Source organism: Nelumbo nucifera, chromosome 1, assembly GCF_055504915.1.
Source record: "Nelumbo nucifera cultivar China Antique chromosome 1, China Antique-T2T, whole genome shotgun sequence".
Classification (NCBI taxonomy): Eukaryota; Viridiplantae; Streptophyta; class Magnoliopsida; order Proteales; family Nelumbonaceae; genus Nelumbo; species Nelumbo nucifera.
In genome coordinates, this window is record NC_142649.1 from 148882959 (window position 1) to 148910137 (window position 27179).

At 37.2% G+C, this 27179-nt stretch overlaps 2 protein-coding genes across 6 annotated transcripts in view; both read right to left on the reverse strand.

Annotated features, from left to right (window-relative positions):
* The window catches only part of LOC104606526 (protein-tyrosine-phosphatase IBR5), a 39597-nt gene extending 37225 nt beyond the window's left edge, over positions 1-2372 (reverse strand). Inside the window, exon 1 of the mRNA XM_010271776.3 lies at positions 1559-2372. Coding sequence (XP_010270078.1) covers positions 1559-1795 — 237 coding nt within the window. The 5' untranslated portion in view covers positions 1796-2372. The remainder of the gene's footprint in view (positions 1-1558) is intronic.
* A 3058-nt stretch (positions 2373-5430) lies between these two features.
* The window catches only part of LOC104606527 (phosphatidate cytidylyltransferase 1), a 35910-nt gene continuing 14161 nt past the window's right edge, over positions 5431-27179 (reverse strand). For all 5 annotated transcript variants that reach the window (XM_010271781.2, XM_010271778.3, XM_010271780.3 and 2 more), the window contains exons 7-13: positions 25080-25236; positions 11930-11977; positions 11755-11841; positions 10815-10943; positions 10651-10707; positions 5909-5992; positions 5431-5789 (exon numbers count right to left, since the gene is read on the reverse strand). In XM_010271781.2, the coding sequence (XP_010270083.1) occupies positions 5700-5789; positions 5909-5992; positions 10651-10707; positions 10815-10943; positions 11755-11841; positions 11930-11977; positions 25080-25236 (652 nt within the window). In that variant the 3' untranslated portion in view covers positions 5431-5699. The remainder of the gene's footprint in view (positions 5790-5908; positions 5993-10650; positions 10708-10814; positions 10944-11754; positions 11842-11929; positions 11978-25079; positions 25237-27179) is intronic.

The following is a 27179-nucleotide window of genomic DNA, read 5'->3' on the forward strand; positions in this document are numbered from 1 at the left end:
CTCCTTAGTTAACAATCTAAGATTTCTACCTCTCATTTCTTTCTCAACAAAGGGGGCTGGCAGCTTAAGGACAATCTGGGATCCAAGAGGACAGGCTAAGACACATAACACAAGTTAGTATCCAAACCCAAATTTACAAGCCTACATAGGGGAAGCAAAGGGGAGGAATCAGTTGCCTTTTCCTGAACAAAAGTTTGGGGATCACCAGAATATTCCCACATGCTTCTTGGACAACCTTGGTTATTTGACTGACTGGACATGAAAATACCTACACCTTTTAGCAAGATTTGAAAAGGTTCATCCTTAAACCAATGAAACCCAAGACTAACATGAAGCATGAAAGTACTCCAAACAAAACCTCCTATCCCTTTTGAATCCATGCACATCCTCCCAGATAATCAAATGACCTTCTTAAATTCCCACAAGATGATACTATAATACCTTTCCTCAATTTTCGAAAGGATATCTAACAACCAACACACCATACAAAAAATAATTGATTGGTAACTTCCAAATTTATTAATTATGGACAAAAGTTAATGTATTACAAATGGTTGTGCAGGCCACCCCAGATATTTAGGGCTGTCTGTCCCTTCCCTTACATATTTCCAATTACATTTCTTGGTTTGTGCAGAACATACCATACAACAAAAAAAATGTACAAGTGGATTTGCTTAAGGTAAATCTGGCTCCAAGGAAAACCTAGTTCCTTTACTACACTGCAAGTTTCTTGTTAAATTTCTCAACAATTGGATCCCAAGACTAGTTATACTTGTTTTGCCACCAATAGAGCTACAAGAGAGACAGGTTGTCAACCTCATATTCTAGAATCCCATTAATGCTTCCTACTTTTTTTTGGATCAGTAAACAGGATTTTCATTAGATATTAAAATAAGGCAAGTTAAAAGAGTAGGGCTAGTAAGATCCAGCCCCCATTGCTGTTTGTTTCAATCTCATAAAGCTTCCTACTTCTTTTACCATATTAACCCCCACCAACCCCCAACCTGAGATACCTTCAAAATATTTTACAATGCCCTTCAAATCCAAAATCATGTTTCCTTTTTTTGTAGTTAGTGCTACTAACAAACTATTTAGACCAAATTTCCAATTACAGTACCCCAATTACGAAGCCCCTCAAAATATGACTTCAACGCCCAGAACAGCCTTTTAGGGTGGGATATATCAACCTCGCTCTTTTTGAGGTGATTCTGGAACAGAATCATATTTGAGTCACAATCCAGTAATATGTAAAACATGATTGAAGGAAATGTGGCCGCCATTCAAGTGACTCTTTCCCTCATTCCCTCATTCAATGATTCAATGAAGCTGCAAGCCCCAAAAAATTCACGGTATACAAAATTATAATTATATGTGTGCGAAATTTGCTAGGCTGCTTACGATATATAGTTCAAGAAATTACTAACTCTGTCCAGAACAAACTCCAAGTAATGGTAAGAAACGCAAACACTTAGAGCATGAAACAACACAGAATCCATTACATGTGCAAGTACTCGAAATCAAATGTGAAGAGAACGAGAGAGACAGAGAGAGAGCTTACGTTGAGGACACGAGAGATCCCCTGAGTCTTTAAAAGCTCGGCTCGAGACGCGTTATCGTAGCTGCCCAAATAAAGGAACTCCGGCAAGATCTCCGATGGAAAAGCACTTGTTTGAATGCCCACTTTTTCAGATGAAGCGGGAATACGATGACCACAAACCCCACAAACTTCCCCTTCTTCGTACTTGTGATAATGCCCACAGACCGCGCAGGGGTTCTCTCTCTCCCTCTTCCTCATGATCAAATACGACGAGCAAATCAGACCCAGATAAAACAGCCTCACAGATCGAAATAACGAAATTCAGACGATCACCGAATTTATGGCTTGGACAAAGACAATAGAAAGGGAGTGAAAGAGTTCAGTGTTTCATCAAAAAGAAAGAAAGAGAGAATTCAGTGGAGGTGAATAGATTTTTTAGGATTTAGGTTAGTCGGAAATGCTGGGCTAGACAACGAATCGATTGCTCGAACGCGATTGTGTATTTTAGAGCGGTTTAGAACTTAGATTTGTGCCAGACGTTGTCGTTATCGGCAGTACCTAAAACCGAAAATAAAAGGGTTCCCCTTCTGTACCCACGCTTCCGTACTTTCAGTTGGCCGAACTCGTCAGTATTCTCTTTCTTCCTCTTATTTTTTCTTCTTTTTTTTTTATTTTTTTCCTTTTCTTTTCGAAGAGGTTTTATGGGATTAGGTCTGTATATTTTGTTTTTTTCGGTAAAACCTTTAGGTCTGTTCGTAGAACAATAATTTCTGTGATTTCATCCACAATGTCTTAAAACGCCTCCAACTTCCAAATGAAGGGTCCATTTCACAGTGGATGAGGTTTGAAAACTCTCTGACTTTAGGCTCTCCGTACAAATAGAGCTGTTAATGAATTTCTAACGTCCGCTATCCGATTTCATTAGGAATCTGATCGTCGTGATTTGGATGTTAGAATTTATATCCGATCCGATCCAATTCGATTCAATTAAAATCAAAGCCCGATAAAAATTATTATTATACATAATATAATTATGTATAAATAAATATTATGTATAATTTAATAAAATTTACAATTATTAAATTTAATATTTATATTATATACATTTACCAAACATATATAAGTTAAAATTAATTAAGTTTTCTCTAAATTTTCTAATGAATTTAATCATTTTAAACATAATAAGATGATTAGGATTAAATCTGAATCTGATCCAAAATTTAACATAGTAATTGGATGCGGATGTAAATTTAGAGGGCGTTTGGTAGTGTGAAAATATCATGGACAAGACTGTTTTGGTCCACAAAATATGATAGAGAAAGGCCACACCCTAATTTATCATCCATATTATTTTCTCGTGGATTGGTCACATTATGCCATTATGTTATGGGCAATTTGTGGGAAAGATTCGATGTAACGCACATGCGTTACATTGGTCCAACTACTCTCATTTTATTTAACAAATATATTTATTTTATATCTATTAATGATTATGCATTGGTATTTTCTTTTATCCGTTATTATTTTTATCTTATTATTTCAAGTTATTTTTTGGCTTAAATTATGGTTCTTTTTCATTCATGACCGTACGAGGTGCAAATGGATCGAATCATGATCTGATCCTATTTTTGTCATATTCTGAGAAACATTCGTTATGTTTTTGGATTGGATCGGGTCCGATTGAAATTCAGATCTGATTCGGATCACCCCAACATGATCAATTGTGTAAGTTATCCCACAAGTTGTACATGAGATGTATGAAATCAATAGGTGTAGTGCGGACCAATCCATATTACACCTATATAACGCTCTTATGGGTGTAAATAGTTTCTATCGACATAACTTGATCCACAATTCAGAACAGCTGTAAACAATAGTACGGTGTAGATGCGTCATTGCCATAAAATGTAGTGTGGAACCAGTCCACACTCACTAATTTCTCATTCATTTACAACTCTCTTTACACGAGTCCGGATCTCCTGCCCACAAGAACTCTACCAACATAAAACAGCAGCCACACATGGAGAATATTTCATCCTCCTATATAGTATTATGCACGGAGAAATGTTCACGAGGTAATGTGTTGTGGGTAGACGTGGGTAAGATTCTTGTGGGCAGGCAGGAGATCTAGAGTCTCTTTAGATAACTTGTATAGGGGGCAATTTCGAGAACGCATATGCAGCAACCACGGTCACCATATAATCCAGCGACCTCCAATGAAAAGTTATTCTAAATTCCACCATGGGTTTGATTGGTCAAAGTTCATTAGATATCATGGGTTTGATTGGTTAAAATCACATATGAATTTTGAAGCGGCTGTAACTGTATGAAAGGTCCTATGGTTGGATAAGTAGATTTATAAGAGACATTGCTAAAACCATGGGCATACTCAGAAATAATGCACCAAAGTGCCAAACCTACCCTCAACCACGCGATTCAATATGTTTCCTCATATTAATGGTGACTTTGTACTCACACATACATGGATGCAAACTGCAAAGTATAGACTTGTTGCCAATTAACCAGTATCATTAAAGCGGTAACCAATCAGATGGTTATTTCTCAATCATGGGTCTAATTGGTCAAAGCACAGTAGTATTAGATAATTAAGGGCAATCCCCCCCCCCCCCAAATTTTCATGAACGACACTTGATCGGTTACTACATTTATTATACCGGTTGATTGGTTATAAGTTGTTGCCGTATCACGTCTTTCCAATATCATAGTTAAACCTGATAATCAATTGCCCAATGCTTTTATTATTTATATTTTTACCGATCCACTTTAATGTTACTATTATTCTGTCCCCTTGACATTTTTACCCTTTTAAATATCACTTCTTTTAGTATTAGGGCTGTAAATGGGGCTGGCAGACCCAACAAACTCAAACCGGACTGGCCCAATTATATAGGTCTGACCGTCTGAGTCTACAATTACAATACTATAACGTTGTATCCATTAAAAAATTAAAAAATAAGAGAAACAAAGAAGTAGAAAAATAAGGAAAATTAAAGAGCTTGAACATTTATGACTGCATTCAATTAACTTGGCAGGAACTACGGCCTTGCAACAGCCAGGCCTTCATAGTCCTTAAGAATAATTATTACCTTCGATGGGTTGGGAAGGCTAATTACGTAATTACCGAGATTGAAGGCTTCCCTTTGATTCTTTGAAGCTTGAAGAGGATGAAAATTTCAAAATGGTTACGCTAATTTGCATCCCCCAACAATGACAAAGGAAAGGCAACCCTGTTTGATTGGAAGAATTCTTCGGTAATTGGGTATGAAGGTAGGTAGTAGTCTTTAATCACCGTAAGATCCCAGTGAGAACACCACTATTAGCAACCACAGGAATCCAATCCAATCCAAGCTTTTTTTTTTAAAGCAGCTGTCCTTACTTTTTCTCCTGGCCCAATCAGATAAAGTTACTCATTAAATTGAACGAGTGGGCCAGCTAAATTTTGGGAACTGGGAATCCTCTCAACCTGAACCACGTATCAATGTGTTAACAGAAAAGTGAAACTAGAAAACATAGAGATGCAGCCTGCGATGCATTCAAAGCGGTATCAATATTATGACCAACCTGCCCAATATAAGCCATAAAATAGTACAAGGACTGTCCACTGGATTAACCCATTAGATTTATGCAGAAGACCTAATAAATCAGCCGTATCACACCAATAGTCATTTAGTTTTTTGCCAACATCCAGAAGAGAGAAATATCCAAGGCACAACACCGTTAGGTAGTAAATTGTGAGCGCGGCTTCAGTCAGTGCTAGGCCCGTTCGAACAGCCTTTATGGCCTTGCATTGGGAATATCTCCCCATGACACTGTTTTGTAGGGGGACACTAAACATATCCTATTGACTTCCCCATACAGGAAGCTAGGCCATCTTTAAACAAGAAAACTTAAAAGAAAAAAAAAAACTACACCATCAAGAAAGTAGAGGTAAAAAGGGTACCAAATACACCCTACCAAAAGAAAATAAAAAACCTGCTTCAATATTGAATAAACTATACAGCCACCACACCAACAAAGGCCCTGGTTGTCAAATATTTATATGGATGGAATTGCACGTGAAAAAACACAACACCATTTATGCAGCATGCCCAATGAGGAGGCAAAAGATTATAGTTACATGAGAATAGCTGGATAGGGTGCTTCAAATTTCACCAAATTGCCTCTCCTGAAAGATCTGCCCAAGCTTCATGTACAGAGCCAGTTGCTCCTCAACAGAAAGGTTCCTCAACATCTGCATAGCATCAACAACTCAATCCCATCATATGTTATCTTTCTATTCATTTCTGATACATGCACACGTGTGTGTGTGCATAGATGAAAACTTACATCCCTCAAAAACTATCACCTCACCTGATCCAATATCATCTCAACCGAAAAGTTCTGAGGTACAACAAATGACTGGTGATAGATATACGCAAAGACAGCCATCACCATCTACATAAACATACCATATTAGTCATATTATTAGTATAACCTATTTAAACAACTGCAGCGTTCTTTTGATTCCGGAAGGAAACCAAAGATAAACAGGTGCACAGAATCCACTATCAGAACTAGTGTGCATAGCACCCATCTAAAGAACTAAAGTGTCATTTGCTAACCCACACAATTCCACACTAAAAAAAAAAAAAAAAGAAAACAAAATCTGTGGGTGATGCCAATAGGGAAAATCATTGCCACAGCAACCAGTTAAGGGCCACAAATATGCCCAGCTGAAATGGGCATGTCTGAAAATACAGTGCTCCCTCTTAGAACCATAAAGAGTCAAGATCGTGTGGAGATTTAAAAGTAGAAGTTACCCTCTTGGTATATGGAATGACAAGAATGCTAAAATTTTTAACAAAGAACAGGTCAATATCATTATAGATCTTATCTCAGAGTGCCCAAGGCAGAGCACTGGGCAAAAAAAAAAGGTTTTGAAAAGACATACATACAGTGATAGTGTGATAGTGTTGGAGAATAACTTAAATCAAGCTATAAAAAAGGCCATCACCCAATGTTCTATCTATCTAGCATCTTGAACAGGTAGACTGGATACAGACCTAACCTTTGGCATTTTTGCACAAAGTGGCTGCTCTCAGACTCAAACTTGAATTCTCATACTTGTCCGCCTGAGATTTTACCATTACACCAATCAACTAAGTCGTTGTCTTGAGACAGTAAATTCCCCCACTATTAGAAATTTTCTAAAAACTCCAGTTCTTAGAGGGAATTTCTGTCCCTAATATACAATGTTCAAACACTAGTTCCAAGAAATCAAATGCTGCAACTCCTTCAAACCAGGTGAAATGAAATATGTGCCCAAAAAAAAAAGAAAAAACAATGAGGATAAGAGAAGAAGAGTGCATGAGAACATAGTTTTCAAGACACCAAGGCGAGGCTAGGCGACAAGGCGCCAGGAACCTAGTCGATGGATATTTTTTAAGTAAAAACATATATCCTAGGGTAGTTCCTTAGGTTCCACAACCATATTTCCTTAATAATTATCCATAATTTTTAAAAGTATAAACTTCATTTTAAAGTATAGAAAATCAACATATTCATGAGAAGAAAAAAGAAGAAAAAAAGAAAACTCAAAAAAAGGGGGAAGCTGTAGTATGACAGGCATGGAGTTTACTTTTTTGTGTTTATTACTTCTATACACTTGTACTTCCCTTGCCTCTCTTATTTCTCTTAAGAAATTTATGTTGATCCTGTTGCTCATCAAAATAAACACCATGTTCAGCAATGGTACATTGGCCCCATAGTTTCAAAAATGTGACAAATGAGTATTTTCATAAAGATTAGATTTTCATTCCTTTTGAAAACTAAGGTTGAAGGGCACCTTATTATGCCAAGCTGATGACTATTGACACAATTACAAGCACAAAAATGCCTTTGGAATAATCATCACTCAGAGATGCACAACAGACAAATTGGGGGAGCATCAATGTGCTTAAGATAGGAGGATAGCTTTAAAAGCATGTTATTTCGGTATTATCATTTTTTTTGGCAATGACAAGTTAATGTGTTTATCCAATACTCTTTAAGTTAGGAGGATAGTTTTGAAGGGGGTTTGCTTATTTGCACATCAAATTCCACTGTTTTCTTTTTCTTTTTGGCATTTTTATATGCAAAGTAAGCTAAAATCTGTGCATGGAATTTATTGTGGGACAAGTTGAAGTTTCTTCCAAGAGAAGCTAAAGGTTCCCCCCATAAGGAATGGCAAGGGTTCCTTGAACGACATTTATAGTACTCAAGGGCCATATGGGGGTTTTCATTAGTGTTTGGAGACTTTCTGATAGACAATATCTACTCAAAGTAATATTTGATATATATTTTTTAAATCGAAAAGAAAATTTATATGAAAAGAAAAACATTACAAAGTGATAAGATATCACCCAGAGAATAACAGATCAAAAAAAAACAACCCCCATGAGAGGACCAAGAACATAAACCCTCACAAAATAACAAAAACAGCAACTGATAACTCCCCCAGGCCCAAACCAAGCCTTCAAAACCCACAGTAAGCTTACACTCTAAAAACCAGAAAACCCCCTAAACCACACCCATCAGCCCCAAAACAACACCTCCACCAATCACCACTTCTTCAAATTCCCCCTCCTCCCCACTTCCTTATAAGATTTCTCTTTTCTTCTCGCCTTGAACTCACTAGAAGTTCTTCTTGCAAACTGCTCCCCTACCAAAAATTAATAAATAAACCATATACAAACTTGAATCTCAACGTAGACAACTTTTTCCAAATCAACAACCCTTCTCTCAGCCAGCCTTGCTTGATCAACCAAAACTTTTTTTTTGGATAATTAACAGAATTTTATTAATGATAGCATAAAGTACAATAGAAAGGACGGAGGGGTGAAATCTCTTAACCCTCCCTGAGAATGATATTCATGTTACACAAGACTATCTCTTCCCACTCCTTGTTTGGCAAGGGAGTCAGCAAAGGAGTTCGCACTTCTCTTAATCCATTGAAACTTATTCCCATGCCCCGAGTCAGCTGTTTAAATTTCTTTTTTTTCATTTAAAAATTTCCAAAATCCCATCTCTTCCTTCTGCAACCAGCCAATAACCAACTGTGAATCACCCTCCACCATCAGATATTTTATATTCAAATCCCTTGCTCTCTTTACCCCCTTCCAAAACTGCCAAGATTTCAGCTCTTAGGGAATCCCCAATTCCAATGGGGCCTGAAAACAAGGCAATGACCCTCATCCCTGAAAACTCCTCCAATACCTGATGGCCCTGGGTTTCCTCCACTTCTACCACCAAAATTCAATTTGGTGAACCCACCAGCCGGAGGGGGCCAAACTGGATTAGTAACACCTTTAAGAGGAGTTGAATGTGCCTCATCTTTCCAATTCTTAATAATATCTCCTGCTGTAAACCCCTCAAAGAGCTTCATAGTCTTGACCCACTGAACCACCCTAACAGTTGTGGTTTCTATGATGACCTCCTTTCTTTCTCAGAAAATTCTTTGGTTTCTTTCCTCCCAAACAGTCCAACAGATAGTTGCTCTAACACATCCCTAAAGTATTTTGCCTCTCCTCTTTGACCCACTAACAGAAATGGGATTAAACAAGTTCTGCACATTTAGTGGGGGGTCCACCTGCAATCAAATAGAGAGAAACCAACTCCAGATCTCAGAGACAAAAGAGCAGGAGATTAATAAGTGATAGCAACTCTAACCATTATCCTTACAAAGGATGCACCAGTGTGGGGACAAACACCAATTAGGCCTTTTCTTTTAGAGTAAATCGCCAGTGTTACACTTTTCTAAGAAAGCTTCCCAACAAAAAGCACCTATTCTGGGAGGATTTAGCTTACCCCAAACTTCCAAAACTGGGAAAGGTTGCCCATTATTAGTTGAGGGAAGAACTAACTCTCTAAAGAAGGAAGAACAAGAAAAGACACCTGAGGGGGAAGGGGTCCAAATCCTACTATCCCTCCTAGAAGGATCCAGAACCACCTCATCAAGGATTTTAAGTAAATCAGAAACATTGTTCAATTCCGAATCTCTAAATGCCCTTCTAAAACCCAAGTTCCAATCCAAAGCAGAAATCAAGTTAGAATGGGATAGGAAGGTGGAAACAGGCTCAATTTTATCAACCAAAACTAATACCTCCTCTTGAACCTCTGAGCCTTCTAACTTGATTTCATCTTCCACCACCTGGTTCTCTTGAATTTCCCCACCCACTTGCCCACCAAGGATTTCCTTTACCAAAAATCCTTTGTTTTCCACAATCCTTTTTATTTCTCACTTCAACTCCCACTCCTGATCTCTTATATAGATCCTTTTGAATCTGTTGCAAGGACCTGCACCAATTACCCCCTCCTTCAAACATGAAAACACTTTGGTCACATGCACTAGATTACCATTATGTGAACCTTCAAGTTTCTTCACATACAAGGGACCCCCAGTTTCTTCATCTCTAACAAGTGTATCCTGCTGCCTACCCAAATCCTTACCAAGCTTTCCAACAATTACTATTGCCACTGATCCTTCATGATCTCTTTCAAAATCATTATTCTTGACTTCTAAATTGTTGCTGACACTATAAACTCTATCATCAATCTTCTGCACATCAACATCCACAGCCTTCTTAGGAGCAACGCCCACTGGTTTGAGTTAGCCACTCCAAAGACCATCATTTTCACCATTGATGAGAAAAGCCACAAGATCTTCCACCTCAGAACTTGGGAACTTTTTGCACTTAAAAAACAAAGAAACCCTTTTCTTTTCTTTTTCATCGTCATTAGGATGAAATACCTCTTTCTATACCTTACATTTTGCTAAAATCACCCCATGAAAAGCCTCCACTTCTAACAGAAACAAATCATAGGTTACAAACCCAGCACACCATCATCACTTTGATATCAAGAGCTACAGTCTCATCTTAATTTTTTTTTTTTTTGAGAAAGAGAGAGGGTAAAGTATGATTGTATTAATAAAAGCAAAAAATGAATAGCAAGATGATGATGTACCCAGGGGCTACAGCCTCGCCATAGATAAAGTTGCATATACCAATAAAAATATCATGAATTGTTGTGAATACACCTACAAGAGTATAGATAGTGAATTTTTAGCTGCTCACCTGGCAATCCATTCTATCAGTAATTCCACCATGTCCTGGAATGCTATCACCAAAATCCTGTAATTGTTTACCCACAAAAAAAAAAGAATTATAGAGGTCATGGTTATAAATCTCATCATGTACTTTCTTTCTATAATTAGCTTAACTAATTAACAAGTCGGAACCTTAATCTTAAAAGCTCTCTTGAAGCCACTTGCGAAAAAGCCTCCAAAAGGAGCTATAATTGAGGCAAATAGACCAAGACAGAGAGCATGCCATTGCACTGGCAAGACAGAGATCTCTTTCCAAGGGAACTGCAAGAAAGCAATAGAAAATTTGCATGTTATAATTTGGTATTGATAATTTTTGATAATGGCTCGTGAAAAAAAGAATCAGAAAATATGAAAAAGCCAGGAAGAGCAGAAAACCAAATACACCACTAAAAACATCAAGGGAAAAATTTTGTGACCTTATGGAATGCAATCACAAGTTTTCGAAACCTGCAATAACATTAAACAAGAATGCATGTTCTTGGAAACAATTCAGAGAATTAGCTTCAATGTGATTACCACACTGATCAAATTGGAGTCTACTTTCATTTATACTACACAGGAGAAGAAATGTGATGAGAACCCGGCTACTATGCAACCATCTCCAGGCCCAGCCAAGACTATTGCTTGCAATACCAGCCCAAGCCCAGAACAGGGCAGCGCACAACAGCCGAGCATTAAGCCTTATAAGGCCCCCATCTGTTTTGTTTACACTAAGAGGCCACATCAACCAACTAGTTAGATCTGGTCTTTCTTTGTTTGTACCAAAGTATAAATAACTGGGTAGGACTGAATAAGGGCAATTTAGCTGATCAGGTTTCTTCTTCCCCCTCTACCTTTCCTTATCCGTTTTCTTCTCTGAGGAGGTTGGTTTGCCCTCAAAGAAAACCCTGAGTTAAGCAGTATCTGAACAAAATGCTTCACAACTAATGCTATTTTTGGTTATAGAGCACTATTTATTATTTCAGTCTGCTCATAAAATGCAAACTGTTTGAAAGCAGGCAATACAAACTTAGGAGATCACAGAACTTTCATCAACAAATAAGTTAGGTGCAATGAAGAATTCTCTTATTACCCATTGAGGAAGCCATTCTGGTAAAGAATGATACTCTGGCTTAAATAATGGACCAGGATCACAGGAAAGCCAGCCAGTTGATAAATCCTATAGAAGTACAATAGGAGCAAGATGATGAGCATGATTCAAAAATAAATATAAATATTTCTTTAAATTTATCTTTCAGAAAGCTTACCTTTCTTGGGCATGTCAGCCACCGGAAACGGCCCATGATATTTGCAAGCTGCAAAAATTAAGATTGCAGATAAAATTTTAAGATAGCTTCAATTCACTGAAAATCAAGAAAACAAAACTCTGGAATGGTTATTGGCAAGAACTTAATAGGTGCTCATCATTGTGCTGTGGAAAGGGAGGCCCTTGCATACTAGGTGCTCATTTTGTAGGGGCTTTCAGTTTAATGTTTCTATTCAGAAACCATGGTTATTGGCAAGAACTTAATAAATCTATTGTTTGGGCTCATAAGTCATAACAAATTAAAAGTTGCTCCATCTATCCATCCACCTGGCCACCCACTCTTCCATACATATACATCTAAAAGAATGCTGTTCCCTGATTCAAATTAGAAAGGCAGTTCATATCCCTTAATGACAAATGAAATATAATTATTTTCCCATGACAGATAAAGAACCTCACCCAAGGCTTTCTGTTTTCTTTTGAGGCTTAATTGTATCTTGGGGGCAAGATGCAACAGACCAGCTCTTTCTTCACAGTAAGTGTAAGGTTTAGCCATCTTTTATATCTTTGCACATTCTCTACTACATTACTCCTATTTCTGAGTTCTAATATAACAGAAAGAAAAACTATATATATATATATATATGGCATTTACGTAATTCATGGATGCCTCTTTTGTGCATCACATTGTTTGCTTTATTAATTATGTTTCGATTATGTATATGTGTTCTATAGTTGAGAAGTGAAGAATCAAAGCTGGACGTTTATCATTAACTAGATCAAGACTTCTATAAATCAGAAAAACAACAGAATACAGGACAGAAACAAAGAAGGCTCAACAAAGATCAATTCACAGATCAATACTAAGATAAAAAGAGAGTTCTTGGGCTGACCTCACAGCCCACAAAATACACTTGAAACATATACAGGAATAGCCAAGCCCCAACCTTATCTCCCCTCTCCATACTCTCCAAACAAACAAATTGGCTGATAATCGTATCAACTGAAATAAGATGTTTGGCTGATAATCGTATCAACCGAAATAAGATGTTTGGCTGATAATTGTATATTTGTCTCCACTGAGATAAGATCTTTCCATACATTCAAGGATTTAGCCTCTCTAATAAGGTGCCAAAGATACCAAGGCCCTATGCCCAATCTGTTCAAAGAACTGCCTCAGACAGTTCCACAATATCTTTCCACCAATCGTTTGTCAGGGAAGAACTAAATGCTCAAAGAGGGGCAACAAAGGAGCGCCTAGTCACCAAGAATGATATTTATAAACAAAATGGTTAACATTAGCTCATTTCCTTACTTTATTTAATGAATTAGCTTTTCCCTAGTTGAAGTAATCAACTGTTAAAAATGATCTAATGTGAAAGAATCAATCATTTAAAGTAGAAAGAGAACAACAGTATATAGTTTACAAACAAAAACAAGAGTATGGAGCCCATTTTTCTCTACACTAATGAGAGAGCGAGATACAAAAAGAATGTGCATACATAAATCAGAGTGGAAAAAAAAAAAGAAAAAAAAAGGGTGTAGCCCTTGTTATGTTGAATGAAATAGAGATACAAGTGTGAGTGTGTGTGTGTGTGTGTGTGTTTCAGTGTTTTAATTGCCAAAAAGGTGAAATGAAGGAGAGGAATGATTATAAAGAAAAAGGAAAGAAAAGAAAAAGATAATATGTGTTTTAACTTTGACAGATGCAGCCTAGGAAATCCAGACGATCAGGAGTGGGGAGAGTATTTAGAGATGAGAAGGGACAAGTAATGGCTCTGTTCTCGGGCCCATTAGAATTGGTGGCTCCCTAACAAGGAATACAGTATGCTACTGAAATGAATTTGAGCAAGCTACTCGTAAAAGGGGATTCACAGGTAGTAATTGGCTGGCTCCTGAATGGCAAGAAAGCTTTTTGGTCCTATAGGGATGTACTCAAGAAGATTAAATACCTGACTAGGCACTGTAAAGTGAAAATCAAATGGGTGCAACGGTTGGCTAATGTTATAGCTGATGCACCAGCCAAGCAAGGGGCAGTTAGGGATCAATTGTTTTGGGCTCACTTGTAAAAAGAAATTAAACTAGGGAGGAGATATGCCTCATTCCCCAAGGGTTGCTTCTAAATCTTGTATATCATTACTGGTTACAATAAGATTCTACAACAAGCCTAAGGGAGTTAAACCATCCCATGTATTACAAATAAGCCCAAAACATAGTTTGTCTACTTGCTTAGCTAAACCACCAGCCATACTTTTTGCAAATCTCCTAACCCAATTTATTTGGATCATCTTTGGATATCCATTTGAAGTGCCTGAACTCATTTCTTAATTGCCAAGTTACCCCTTCCCCCTTTTCAGACAGCCCACAACTGTTTGCGAGTCACCTTCAATGACCAACCTTTCAATCCCCAGTTCTTTAGCTTTCTCTACCCCATAGACTGCTGCCAATAGTTCTGATCTGACCACATCACCTTGCTGAATGAGCCTGAATACAAAACCATTATGTTTCCTCCCCCATCCCTAATTACCCCTCCAATACCCGAAGGGCCTAGATTGCCCACACAACTACCATCAAAATACAAATTCTTCCACCCAACACTTGAGGGAGACCAATCCATATAAACTTTTTGTCTTCTAGAGGATGAATCAACAATTGTTCCCCACGAACTGAAGAAACCTTCAAACTTAAAGTCTATAAAGAGCTTCAAAGTTCAAAGTTTTAGCCCAATGCCACCCTTAAAGTGAGGAGAACCACTCCAAAATAAAGCCAACAAAGTGAGGAGAACTAAACAACTGAAAGCAGATGAACTAAACAACCCTTCCAAGCTATCAAGATGAGACCATCTGCAACCAAAAAGTGAGGAGAACTACTCCGAAATAAAGCCAACAAAGGGACAAGAGATTATGAGATGTAAAGCAGTTTCACCGTTCAACTTACATAAAAAACACTAGCTAGGAGACAAGCACCAATTTGGTCTTTTCCTCTGAAGCAAATCACAAGTATTAATGGAACCATGAAATACTTCCCAACAGAAAGCACTGTCTTTTGGAGAGATGGGCCAAAACCATATTTCCTTAACAGGGAAAGAAGGAGAGGGGGAAGTGACTACAAGGGAACAAAAAAAATGACTTACAGGAGAACAGACCTGCATGATTAAGAGCCCACACTCTAAAGTCTGACCCACCTTCCCCCAAGACCACTGAATTTAGCAGACATAGCAAAGAAGTTACAATGGGAATTTCAGACTCTCTAAGGTTCCTAGAGAAACCCAAGTTCCATTTCAGTTTTGACTGGGACTGGAGGAATACGAGCAAATAAAATCAGACATAGGTTTTCCCTTGCGATTGGATAGGGCAAAAAGAGAAGGAAAGGCCTCAAACAAAGGGGATTCCCTAACCTAAACATCTTCCCAAAATCTAATTTTCTGACCCAAAGGGGTACAAGAAGGTGTTTCTTACAAGGAGTACAATGATTAATGCTACTAATTGAAGCCCTATTGTACTGAACATATTACTAAACCCAGTTTCTTAAAAATAATTATTATAGATATTAGAACACTTAATTCAAAAGCTTAAATAATGAAAATAAGGGTGACCAAAGACAGGAAATCCAGGATTAGCTGGAATTGGATTGACCCAAGGTAGAGGTCCTGGCTGCTCTTACTGGCATCCGTATTGCTAGAGACTTGGGCATTCAGACTATCCATTGCAGGAGACTCTGCAAATAATATTAAATAGCTTGTGAGAAGGAGAGTAGACCTAAGAGACTTGATCACTACTTGGCTTAGGCTAGAGATATGAATGTAAATCTGTTAAGGATTCCGAGGGATTTAAATTCTGTTGCAGATGGTCTAGCCAAATCTGGTGCTCATATGGATGTTCTATAGCCCTGAGTGGCCTTTCTGTCTTTGTATTTCTTTCTGTACATCATCTCAATTTCTTTCTGTCTAAGGTTAAGGCCTTTTATTGGGAGGCCACGATACAGAATGTTATAACTTGTTATACGTTCCAAAATAGAAGGAACACCTGGTGCCTTTCCCTTCATGTCCATCTTTGCTTACAGACTGGGAGAATTGCCAATAATCTTTTCACCTCTTGCTCTTATGCATCTCCAACCAGAAGGAAAAAGTGGTTCCATACCTTTAAAAATACATACTTTAAAAATATGGAACCACGTTTTCCTTCTGGTTGGTACTGTTTGGTCCCCATCCACTAATATTATTGGCCATTTTTTAAGTTGCAATTCCCTAAAATACATACTTTGTTAATTAATTCTAATAAAATAAATTACTTTCTGCTGATCAAAAAATCCCTAAAATACACACCAGAAGGGGAAAATCATGTGGAATTGTTCTAAAGCTGCAGTGTTTGGAGCTTGTGGGAAGAAAAAAATGCAACCTTTGAGCAGTGATTTAAAAGGCACGCTTGAGGCACAGGCAAGGTGCATTTTGGGGTATGCGCCTTGCCCAGGTCCTAGGCGCACCCCTTTCAAAAGGTGCACGCCTGGTGCACCTAGGCGTGCGCCTGATGCGCCTTGCGCCTCAGCCCAACCGTGCACCTTTTTAAAATTTTGCTCTTTTTGCCTTTTTTTTTGAGTCTAACGGCTGGGTCAGGGGCTCCGCCCCCAGACCCCCGACCACGCTCTCAAGGCAAGCCCGAACAAGTCTATGTTAGGGTCTGAAATTCTTATTTTTCACATAAAAAATAATGATTTTATAACTTTAATTGCCTTTTAAGAAGATATTTTATTGCAATTAATGAATGAACAACATTAGAAAATAGGGGGTTCTCGGAGCTTCGGTTATTTTTTATGTGAGAAATAAGAATTTCAGACCTTAACATAGACTTGTTCGGGCTTGCCTCGAGGGGCGTAGTACAAAGGTGACTCATAGAATCAAGAATGCAATATGTTTTACATCACATTAGCTACTTGAAGCAATGCAATTAAGGAAAAAAAGAGATTTTACATGCTTGAAAATGCTTTATATGTTTGCTTTTATTTTTAAATTTTCATTTGAAAACGCTTTACATGTTATTTTTATGTATTTTAATTTTAGGTAATTGGTTTTTTAAAACATTTATTTTAAAATTTATGTTTATATTTTTTATTAACATTATGTTTAATATTTTTTGCATTTTTAAAATTTTTTTGGCATTTTTTAATTTTCTGACTTTTTTTGAGTTTTTAGCTTTTTTTTTTGTAGTTTTGCTCCTTTCTTAAAAACGCACGTGGCTCGCCTTGCGCCTTAGGTGCAAATTGGCCCTTGTGCTTTTTTTGTGCCTTGCACTTTTAAAACACTGCTTTTGAGGATGAGGGCCATTATGTGCAGCCCTTCTTAATTAATCTATTATGGTAAAGGTAGCAGATTGTATACACAATAGACAAGGCTTTTTGTGGAGTTTTGATGGATTGGATCCTACAGAGATGGTATTGATATTGATAGTAGTTCCAATGTTAAACATCAGAGGGGGCTTAGAGAAGATGATGAGGGACTTCCTATGGGAACCAGGAGATGAAAAGAAAAATCATTTAGTGAAATGGGAGCAGGTGTGCAGACCAAAGGACAAAGGGGGCTTGGAGCCTTGGAATAGGGAACTTAGTCTGAAAAAAATATAGCTCTCTTAGGAAAATGGCTCTAGGGATTTTGATTAAAACAAGAAAGCTTTGGCACAAGGTGATTGAAAGTATACATGGGTGGTCAGACAATGGATGAGATGCAAAAATAGCCCCTAATGCATCATCAACATCTCCTTGGAAAGCAATTCAAGAGGTTTATCCTTCCTTCCTCGATCATATTCGATTTGACGTGGGAAATGGGAACAAGGTCTTGTTTTGGGAAGACCTTTGGCTGGGAGAACAACTTTTAAAGACCCAATACTCCTTAATTTTTTCTTTGTCAAACTATAAATCTGAACTCGATTCCAAATTTGTGATATTCAACAATTCTAGGCTGAACTGGGACTTTGGCTTCAGAAGGGGTCACAGGGAGTTGGAAGGTGAATCTATAATATTTCTATTGGTCAAGCTGGATTCGGTTTCCTTGGACTAAAGAACAGAGGACACAAAGGTTTGGGAAATTTCTACTGATGGAATCTTCACCTGTGCTTCTTTTTTCATTAACCTAATTCAGCCTACCACCTTGGGTTTAAACCTCCTGGTCAAAGAAATTTGGAGCAAGCCAATTCCACCAAAAATTCAGGCCCTTTGTTAGGAGATTTTTCTTGGGAAGATAAATACCTGTGACTTCTGAAAGACAATTTTCCTGAGTTATTTGCAGTAGCAGTAGACAAGGAAGCAAAGGTAGCTGATTATTTGCAGTTTTCTAGTGGAAAGTGTGTCTAGAATCCCCTTTTCAGAAGAGCTATAAATGACTAGGGAATTGAGCTTTTTGCTCTTTCATTGCAAAAGCTTCATTGTATTCACATTGAACCTAGCAGAGATGACAGAAGAGTGTGGCTGAGTGGAAAGGATAAACAATTTACCGTTACCTCCTATAATAAGTTGTCTAGGGAAGAAGATCAGGAGTTTCCCATGTGCCTAATCTGGTGCAAATATGTTCCTTCTAAAATTGCTTTTTTCATTCTGGTGTGCCTATTCAGATAAGATCCTAATAATCTCTTGAAGAGGGTGTGAGATTGATTCTTTGCAATGTGTTCTCTGTAACAGGACAGATGAGTCTGCTGATCACCTGTTTTTACACTGCAAATTCTCTTATAGCATCTGGGTGAAAATTTACAGTTTGGTGTCCCTCAAGGGTTGTTGTCAGGCATCAGTCGATAACTTCTTGAAAGGGTTGTATTTACAAGGTCTAAGCAAAAGAGGAAAGGCAATTTGGTAAATGATTCTTGGAGCAGTGTGGTGGTCTATATGGCAGAAGTTAATAGAATTGATGAGGTAGAAGCTGATAGGAGATTGGATCCAGAAGGAAGAGTGGAAAGATGACAGTTATGCTATCAACAGGATACAGCATAAACGAGATGGAAGGAGACATTAAAGGAGCTTCACACTGGAAACAAAATGGAGGAAAGAAGTTACGACAGAGAAGAAAATTTGCTGTTTGAGGGGAGCAGTCAAGGTAGTCCAGGGCCGTTGGGTATAAGAAGGATTTTGAGAGATAAGGATAGCAACATCCTATCCTTATTTTGAAGACCAGTGGGAACTTGATAGTTGAGGGGGACTCCAAGGTGGTAGTGGGCTGACTGTCAAATCCAGAAACAGTCTTTTGGGGTTACAGGGATCTTCTTAAAAAAGTTAATTGGCTTACAAGGAATATGTCAGTTAGATTTCAGTGGGTTATTAGTACAGTGGCAAATGTGATGGCTGATTCTTTGGCTCATGGTTTCAAATGTCGCGAAATGTCGCTAATGTCGCCCAACATATGTCGATGTCGAGGCTCACCGACATGAAAATGGATGGTAATATAAAAATTACATTATTTCGGTCGACATTTCCTATATTTTGAAAATGTCGACCAAATTGGTCCAAATAACCAAAAAAAAGACAGTTTTTCCTATTATGTCGACAGGATGTCGACTAATGTACATTAATAATATAATATATTAGTATATTATATTATTATAATACAGTATATTAATATAAATTATTCCATTAATAATTTCTATTTAGTATTTCAAATAAAATATTTATAAAAAAGAATTAACAAAATATAAAAACAAAAGAATAAATTAATTACTTTATAATATAAAACATACAATATTTTTCAAGTAATAAAATATTAACTAGTTAGTATTTTTTTAAATATTTATTAAAATCAGAAATGTTTATTAAATTTTATAATAAATCATATTCTACATTTAATATAAAAAATCAGAATAAATTTATTAAATTTTATAATAAAACATAATTTATTATAAGTTTAGTATTAAAAATCATAATAAATCCATTAAGTTTTATAAGAAATCAGAATTTATCATAATCTTAATACTACAAAAAGGAGAATCAGTTTATTAAATTTATAATAAAGCATAATGTATTATAAATTTAATATTTAAAAAACCAGAATAAATGTATTTCTATTTACTAGTGTGAATTAAATATATTAGAATTTATAATAAATCAGAAATAAAAATACGAAAAGAAAATATCAGATAACCTTGTAAAAACATCAAAATGCATAATAAATCAGTAAATCGCCGATTACTAATTTGTTATTGATCTTAGTTTCTTAGCTTTATATAATGGTTGGGAATAAGATAATAGTCTAGAAATATGTATTAATGCTTCTTTTATCATTTTACAAAATATCATTGCATATTTCCACATATTTCATAATATTTCCACAATGTCTCTAATTTTTACAATATTTCCCCTCGACATTTCCGACATATGTCCTATATTTTGGTAAGTGACATTTCCATCAACATCGACATTTTAAACCTTGCTTTGGCTAAACAAGGGGTATCAATGGGTGAATTGTTTTGGGCTACCTTATAATTGTAATTCTGGTTAGGGTGTGCTTATTTGCTCAGTCCTAAGGGGAGGTAACATCTCGTGCCTCCTCTTAAGCTGATTGTACACTTTTTCCCTTCTTAATAAAACTACCACTCATTTATCAAAAAAAAAAAAAGAACTGGAGGAAGGTTCAGTGTTGAAGATCAGGGAAGATAAAAAGTCGATGGTTATTCTGATCAAAGAAACTATTGACTGGTCCAAAGGTTTTATGGATGGCACAATTTTGGCTATAACTGAACAGGGTTGGGAAGGAGAGATGAGGAAGGAAAGGTCTTAACAACAGGAATCAAGCAGAATAACAAGGGTTCCTTCATTATGCTCACTGAAAGATTTGGGGTTGGCAAGGTGTTAATGTTATGAGATTTGAATTACTTTCAATCTACATGAGATTTCTGGTATTTTAGAAACTTGCAAAGGGCAGGCAAACCCTAGCTCTTTTTATATGATGCAAGACTATTATTTCTTTGCAAAGACCAAATAGAATAAAAGTTTGTTTTGAGGTTCAGTTGCAGGTGGGAGTATGTTCTTTTTACTTCTCTCTCTCCTTCTAAACTGTTTTTTCTCTTATTCTTAAATATGTCTCCTCCTCCCCCTTCTATTTCAAATTTGAAATATTCTTGTTCCCCTCCCCCTCTGACCCCTTCTGAAATCAGTTTTTTTATGAATAATAGTGGAATTTTATTAAAACAGAAACTGATTCAGGATTACAATCTCATACAAGATCCCTTGGAGAGGCACGAGCTGCAGCCTCTCCTGACAATAAAGCAAAGAAACTAGGAAAAGCGTATTGGAATCACATCTGAGCCTAAAGCAATTCTTCCCTATTTGCCCCTTGCTTGGCTAACACACCAGCCAAAGCATTTGCTGACCCTTGTACAGCAGCTAGCATTTCTGCCCTAACAGAGTCACCAAGTCCCAAAGGAACCGAGTACAATAGAACAACCTCTGCAAGCTCGTTCCTCAGACTCCCCCCCCCCCAATTCCAGATGGCCCCGGATTGCCCAAACTGCTACCATCGAAGTTCAACTTCAGTGAGCCTTCAACCGGAGGAAATCACCTTGGGACTACCCTGTTCTTGATGGAAGACCACCTTACTATTGCCAACCAGTTTCTCCAAAAGTCATTAAAGGAGAACTGATGGAACAGGTCCAAAGTCTATTTCTTTCCTTCTCTTGAAAGATTCTATCATTCCTTTCTTCCCATAGCGTCCAAATCAAGGCTGCTCTAGCACATCTCCACATTGATCTTCCTCTTTTTGTATGCCGGTTGAAGATAGACTGGTCAAAGATAAACCGTACTTCTGCTGGCAAGCTCCAATTACACCCAAACAAAGAGAGTAGCCAAACCCACAACTCTGTAGAGAGTGGACAGGAAATGAATAGATGGTAACAGTCCTCCCCATGAGCTCTACAGAGGGTATGCCAGTTGGGAGAAATACGAAGGGTCTTCTCTTTTGTAGGTTATCTAAAGTGTTTACCTTCCCATAGTACACTTCTCAGCAGAAAGCCATAACCTTTGGGGGAATCAGCCTGAACCAAATTTCCTTTGAGGGAAAGACCTATTGAGTGTAAGACTAAGACAAGGACTTAAAGAATGAGACACAAGGGGTGTAAATGGTATTTGAAAATCCGAGTTCGAATTTGAGATTCGACATAATCAAATCAAATTTGAATATCACTCAATTCGATTCGATTATATATATTGTAACTATATAAATTATATTGGGTCATGAGTCATGACTGTAATATATTCATATTGAATAATATATTAATATATTATTTTTATTAAAGAACAACGAATGATGGCTTTCAAAAACTTTTAATATTATTTTAATAATAAAAGAATTGATTGAAGACATGCTATTGCAGAGGCCATGATGATTTCTCGAATTGGAGGCATGTGTCATTAATTATCTCCCACTTTTTTAACATTATTTTAATACTTTTTTATCAAATGGCACTTGTCTCATTAATTATCTCATACTTTTTGTATTTGAATCATATCACTTTTACTATTCACTTTCTTCTTCTTCAGTTCAAGCATTCATTTTCCGTTCTTCGGTTGAAGTCTGCATTTCTTGTTCGCTCTTTTTGTTTGTTATAGCTTTACAAGCTTAAACCTTTTTTATTCTATATTTTTCAATCTCTCTCTCTAGGCATGTTGCAGAGCTGAATATGGAGACTGACAATCTCTCCGTTGCAGATCACACCAGTAGCGATCTCTCTAATACTTGTTGCAGAACACGCCAACATAGCAATACCAAATAGATGGTTATTGTTCAAAAACTTTTTTTTAATTTCTTTTTTTTTTGTTTCTTGAAGGTTGGATCAATAGAAAATGAGAAAAGAAAACCAGGTTTCTTCTTCTTCGTCTGGTGAAGTTGTTGGAGAGATTGACATTAATTTTTTTTTTTTCAAATTCGAGTCGAAATCGAATATTCAATTACTTAGACAAATTCAAAATCAGTGTAATGCTTTCAGAAAGCGTCAGATATCGAATCGAATTTGAGTATTTATTTATTTAATCAGTTTCAAATTCGAAACAAGCCTGATTTGATTCGAACTAACTCCATTTACACCCCTACCCACACCCTTTTGTCTGGCTTGGAAGGATCCAGACAAATCTGATTAAGGAGGCCAAGCAAATGAGATAAAGAATCAATTTCAGCATCCCTTAACCCCCTACAAAAACCAAAATCCCAATTTGGATCACCACGGGCGTTCCTGAGGGTGAAACAAATTTTGAAATTGCCCCTTTTTTAAAAGATGAGATAGAGGACAGCAAAGGAACAAGGTCCTTTAAAGGGGTATTTCCCACCTAGATATCTTCCCAAAACCGGACAGAAATACCAGAACAAGCTTCATACCTGACAAACCTGAGAAACTGAAGGATGATTTTGTGGTTGGCCTTCCACGATGCTGCCAGATTAGCCCGCCTTAATGCACCTGCGTCCCATCCACCCTCTGAGATGCCATGAATACTCCCCACCACTTCATGCCAAAGCCTTTCTCTCTCCAACGGCCAACGCCAAAGCCATTTCCCCAACAATGCTTGATCCTTTTTTTGTTTTTTTGAACCACCCTCCCTAACCCCAAACCCCCTTCCTTTTTGCTTCTACACACAATTTCCCACTTAATCAGTTCACTACTAATAAATGTTCTGGGACTTTCTCTTACATCATTTTGTTTATAAGTGGTCCTTTGTTTAGGGCCAAGAGGCAGTGCCCTATATGATTTATTTGATTTTGAGACTTCTGTGTATCTTCATGCATAGTAATATTCATTAATAAATTCTTTTTTAATCCGTATCAAAGAAAATCTTCCTACCATGGCGCTAATCTCCTTATCAGGGCATAAAGGGAAGCAAAGCACACTAATAACATGGGAGAAATGAACTGGAAAAAAAAGCACTGGAAAACACAGCTCTATCTGAGGATCTAACCACTCCTGTGGAAGTTGATGAATCACAGAGTATGAACAAGAAGTAAAATCTCCGAGGATGTGAGGAAAGAGAATGTCCATATAGACGTGGTATTGTAGTAAGTAGAAGACCCCTGAACAACTGTTCTGGAAGTGCAACACTGCAAGGGCTGCATGGTTTGGAGTTGACTAGGGTGGACCATTGGAGGCCTCCAACAACACTGAGTTTTTCATTACTAACTGGGTGAAAGAAATATCCATGAGTAGTTAAAGGAGATAGAGTTGACGCTTGAATGGGATTTGACAGATCTAACCTCTGGCATGTTTAGCGCAAAGTGGCTGAGCCATGTTTCCACTCTTTGTGCTTAAAATGTCAGAGGTTAGGTCTTTATCTTCAGCTATAATCAAAACCCAGTAAGTTGGATTCCACCAAAGAAACTTCTTAAAATTAAACTTTGATGGGTGTAGTTTGGGTAACTCTGGAGTTTCTAGTCTGGAGGATTATTTAGAAATGATGATAGAGAAGTTAAATCTATTTTCTCAGGACCAATAGGCCAAGGGAATTCAACAAAGGCTGCGCTTGGTAGGAAGCCAAGGTTTAAAGTTGGGAGCTCATTGGAATATAAAGTCTTTATAGTTGAAGGCAACTCAAACACAATTATAGGCTGGTTGAAACAGAAAGTCTAGGTCCATGGAGACAAACAGTTAAAAAGAGAAGCAAGAAATATAGCAAGGGAGCTGAGCCTAAAAACAACACTCGAGTGGGTGTATAGATCAGAAAATGGGATGGCCAACAATCTAGCAAGACAAGGGATTAGTAGAGCTAAATTTTTCTGGGGAAATACAGAAGCAGCAGGTGAATAATGTAATGCAGAGACAGATCAACTGATGGGTTAGGCAGGGGACAAAGGTGTATGTAGTAGTGGGTGGTTGGGGTACTGCTTGTACCCTTTGTATTGTAAATATTTTATTAATCTCACATCAATAAAATGCTGACTAATTACCAAGTCAGAGGTTAGGCCTTTATCAAATCCACCCCTCCCAAGACCCTAGGTAGCTAGGTTTGTATTTGAGCACTGACCTTCTTAGGATATCCTTGCATAAATTTCTTCTCATCAATGTTGCAAATAAAAGAAAATGTAACTTTCACATGTATGCATACAACAAGTTTCATATCCAATCACATATGAAATTGACAAGGTAGACTTCATATTAGGACTACCTAAAAGATTACTAACAACAAGGAAAGATGATACCCACCACAAATGCAGAGATCATAGTTGTAACAGATGCTCCAATGAAACCCTCCCAAGTTTTCTTTGGTGATAACTTGATTAAAGGTGTTTTCCCAAAGAAAAATCCAAAGAAGTAAGCAGCAATATCATTGATAACAATAAGGGATGCTGGAAGAAGAAACCTGCATAATATCTATACCTTATCAGAAAAGATATTTTTGAAATAAAAGGTAATAGAGGAATTTATTTGTTATGTAAATGTAATAATCAATTAAAATGGTGGAGGACAACTAATAATAGACCTACAATGAAATACAAATTCAATCGATAATGGGGAACCATAAAGAAGTCAGGTACATATATAATGCCATTCCAAATCCCAAAGATGAAGCAAGGAGAAAATTATAGTTGATATTCCTTCAAGTCATCAAATAAATTCAACAAAGCCTTACCCCAATCATATGGAGTCAGCTACGAAAATCCTGTTCCGCCATTCCATTGTGTCATGTCTATTGTTAAATTATGAGCTCTGAAATCATTTGCACTACCTTAACCTATTTTCTTTTTGGCCTACTCCTAGCTCTTCTATACTTTTCAAATGGCAATAGATCACTTCTTAGTTCTTAGTATGTGGTCTTCTATGCATATGCCCAAACCATCTTAGCCTACTTTGCCTCTTTGGTTCCCATAAATATGCTAATTTCTATCTATCCTTGTGGTTTCACCACTCATCCATCTTAATATTTGCATTTCCACCACACTAACACATTGCTTCTTGACTACCCAATACTCCATGCAAAATTATTGCCTTTATAGCTGTCTTATAAAATTTTCCATTTTGACTGATTGGTGTTCTCCCAGCACACACACTATGGATACACTGTCTCCATTTTTTCTATGCCACTCTAATTCTACGGGTAACCTCCTCAATATCTCCTCATTGTAAATAATCAAATAAAGGTAATAGAAAATGTTAGATCAAGGTTTTTCCTTGTCTCCATGACATGGTGGCATCATCTTGGCTTAACAAGTATTATCCTTTGCAGAAACCCCCTATGGAAAATGTAGCAACAATAAATAAAGCAATGAAGCCAATAAGATGTCTATCACAATGAAAATAAGCCAAGACAGGGACTTCAATCATTCCCCAAAGAAGCACTACCAACAAGTAGCTCCAAGAAGGAAACTAGTGAAATTCCCACACTAATGGCAATTTCATAGTTTTGGGTAAATTGAGTTTTTTAACTAATTTTCTGCTTAGTTTAAAGAATCCTATAAGATAGTCATAGTGTTAGAATTTTCAAAATTTGTGGTTGTAATAACATCACTTTTCTTGCAATCCAAGTTTAAAGGTTCAAAATAATCTGTTTCACATAATTTTGGTGTCATTAGATAAATTCTTTTAATTACCTCTCCAACAAGTTCAAGATCTTCTGGTGTTTTCTGAGAAAGTTATGACCATTTTGGTTATAGGGTATAAATCTTTAATGGGGTCATGAAGTTTCTAATCTTGGGTCTATTTTAGAGTTGTCATTCGTTTGTTTGGTTTTGATATGATTAGCACTGGTTTATTAGAGTTGTTCTAGGAGTTGAAGTCCATATTTGAGTGACCCTATAGACTATGAACGGGTTTACATTAGCTCTAATGCAATTAGGAGCAGTGCTATTAGATTTTGACCGTACAAAAAACAGGAAAGTTCACTGTCATAGTTTCAACAGTTAAACCATCAGGTTTAGAAGTTTTGTTCATCTGAATCCTGGTAGTGGTGATGGCATCAGATTTTGTGAAACCTTTCCAGGCCTCTTTGGGACTGCATAAATAAGATGTCCGTAAGGGACTGTTACGAGCTAGTGGGGTCACAGGTGGTGTAGGTGCCATGATTCAGACACAATCTAAGTGACTGGAATGACTGGTAAATTGAAGCTTTATCATCTCTGTTGAAGTGACTCCATGGTTCTCACATCCAACCTGAAGTTAATGATTCCTGCACTAGGGTGGTGTGCAACTCCAGTGTGCTTTCAACAAAATCTTGCTACTATCTGCTGACCAACAGACAATCTAATTCGGTTCAATGGAGATGGATCTGGAAGGCCCATGCTCCTTCTAAGATAACCTTCTTTTTGT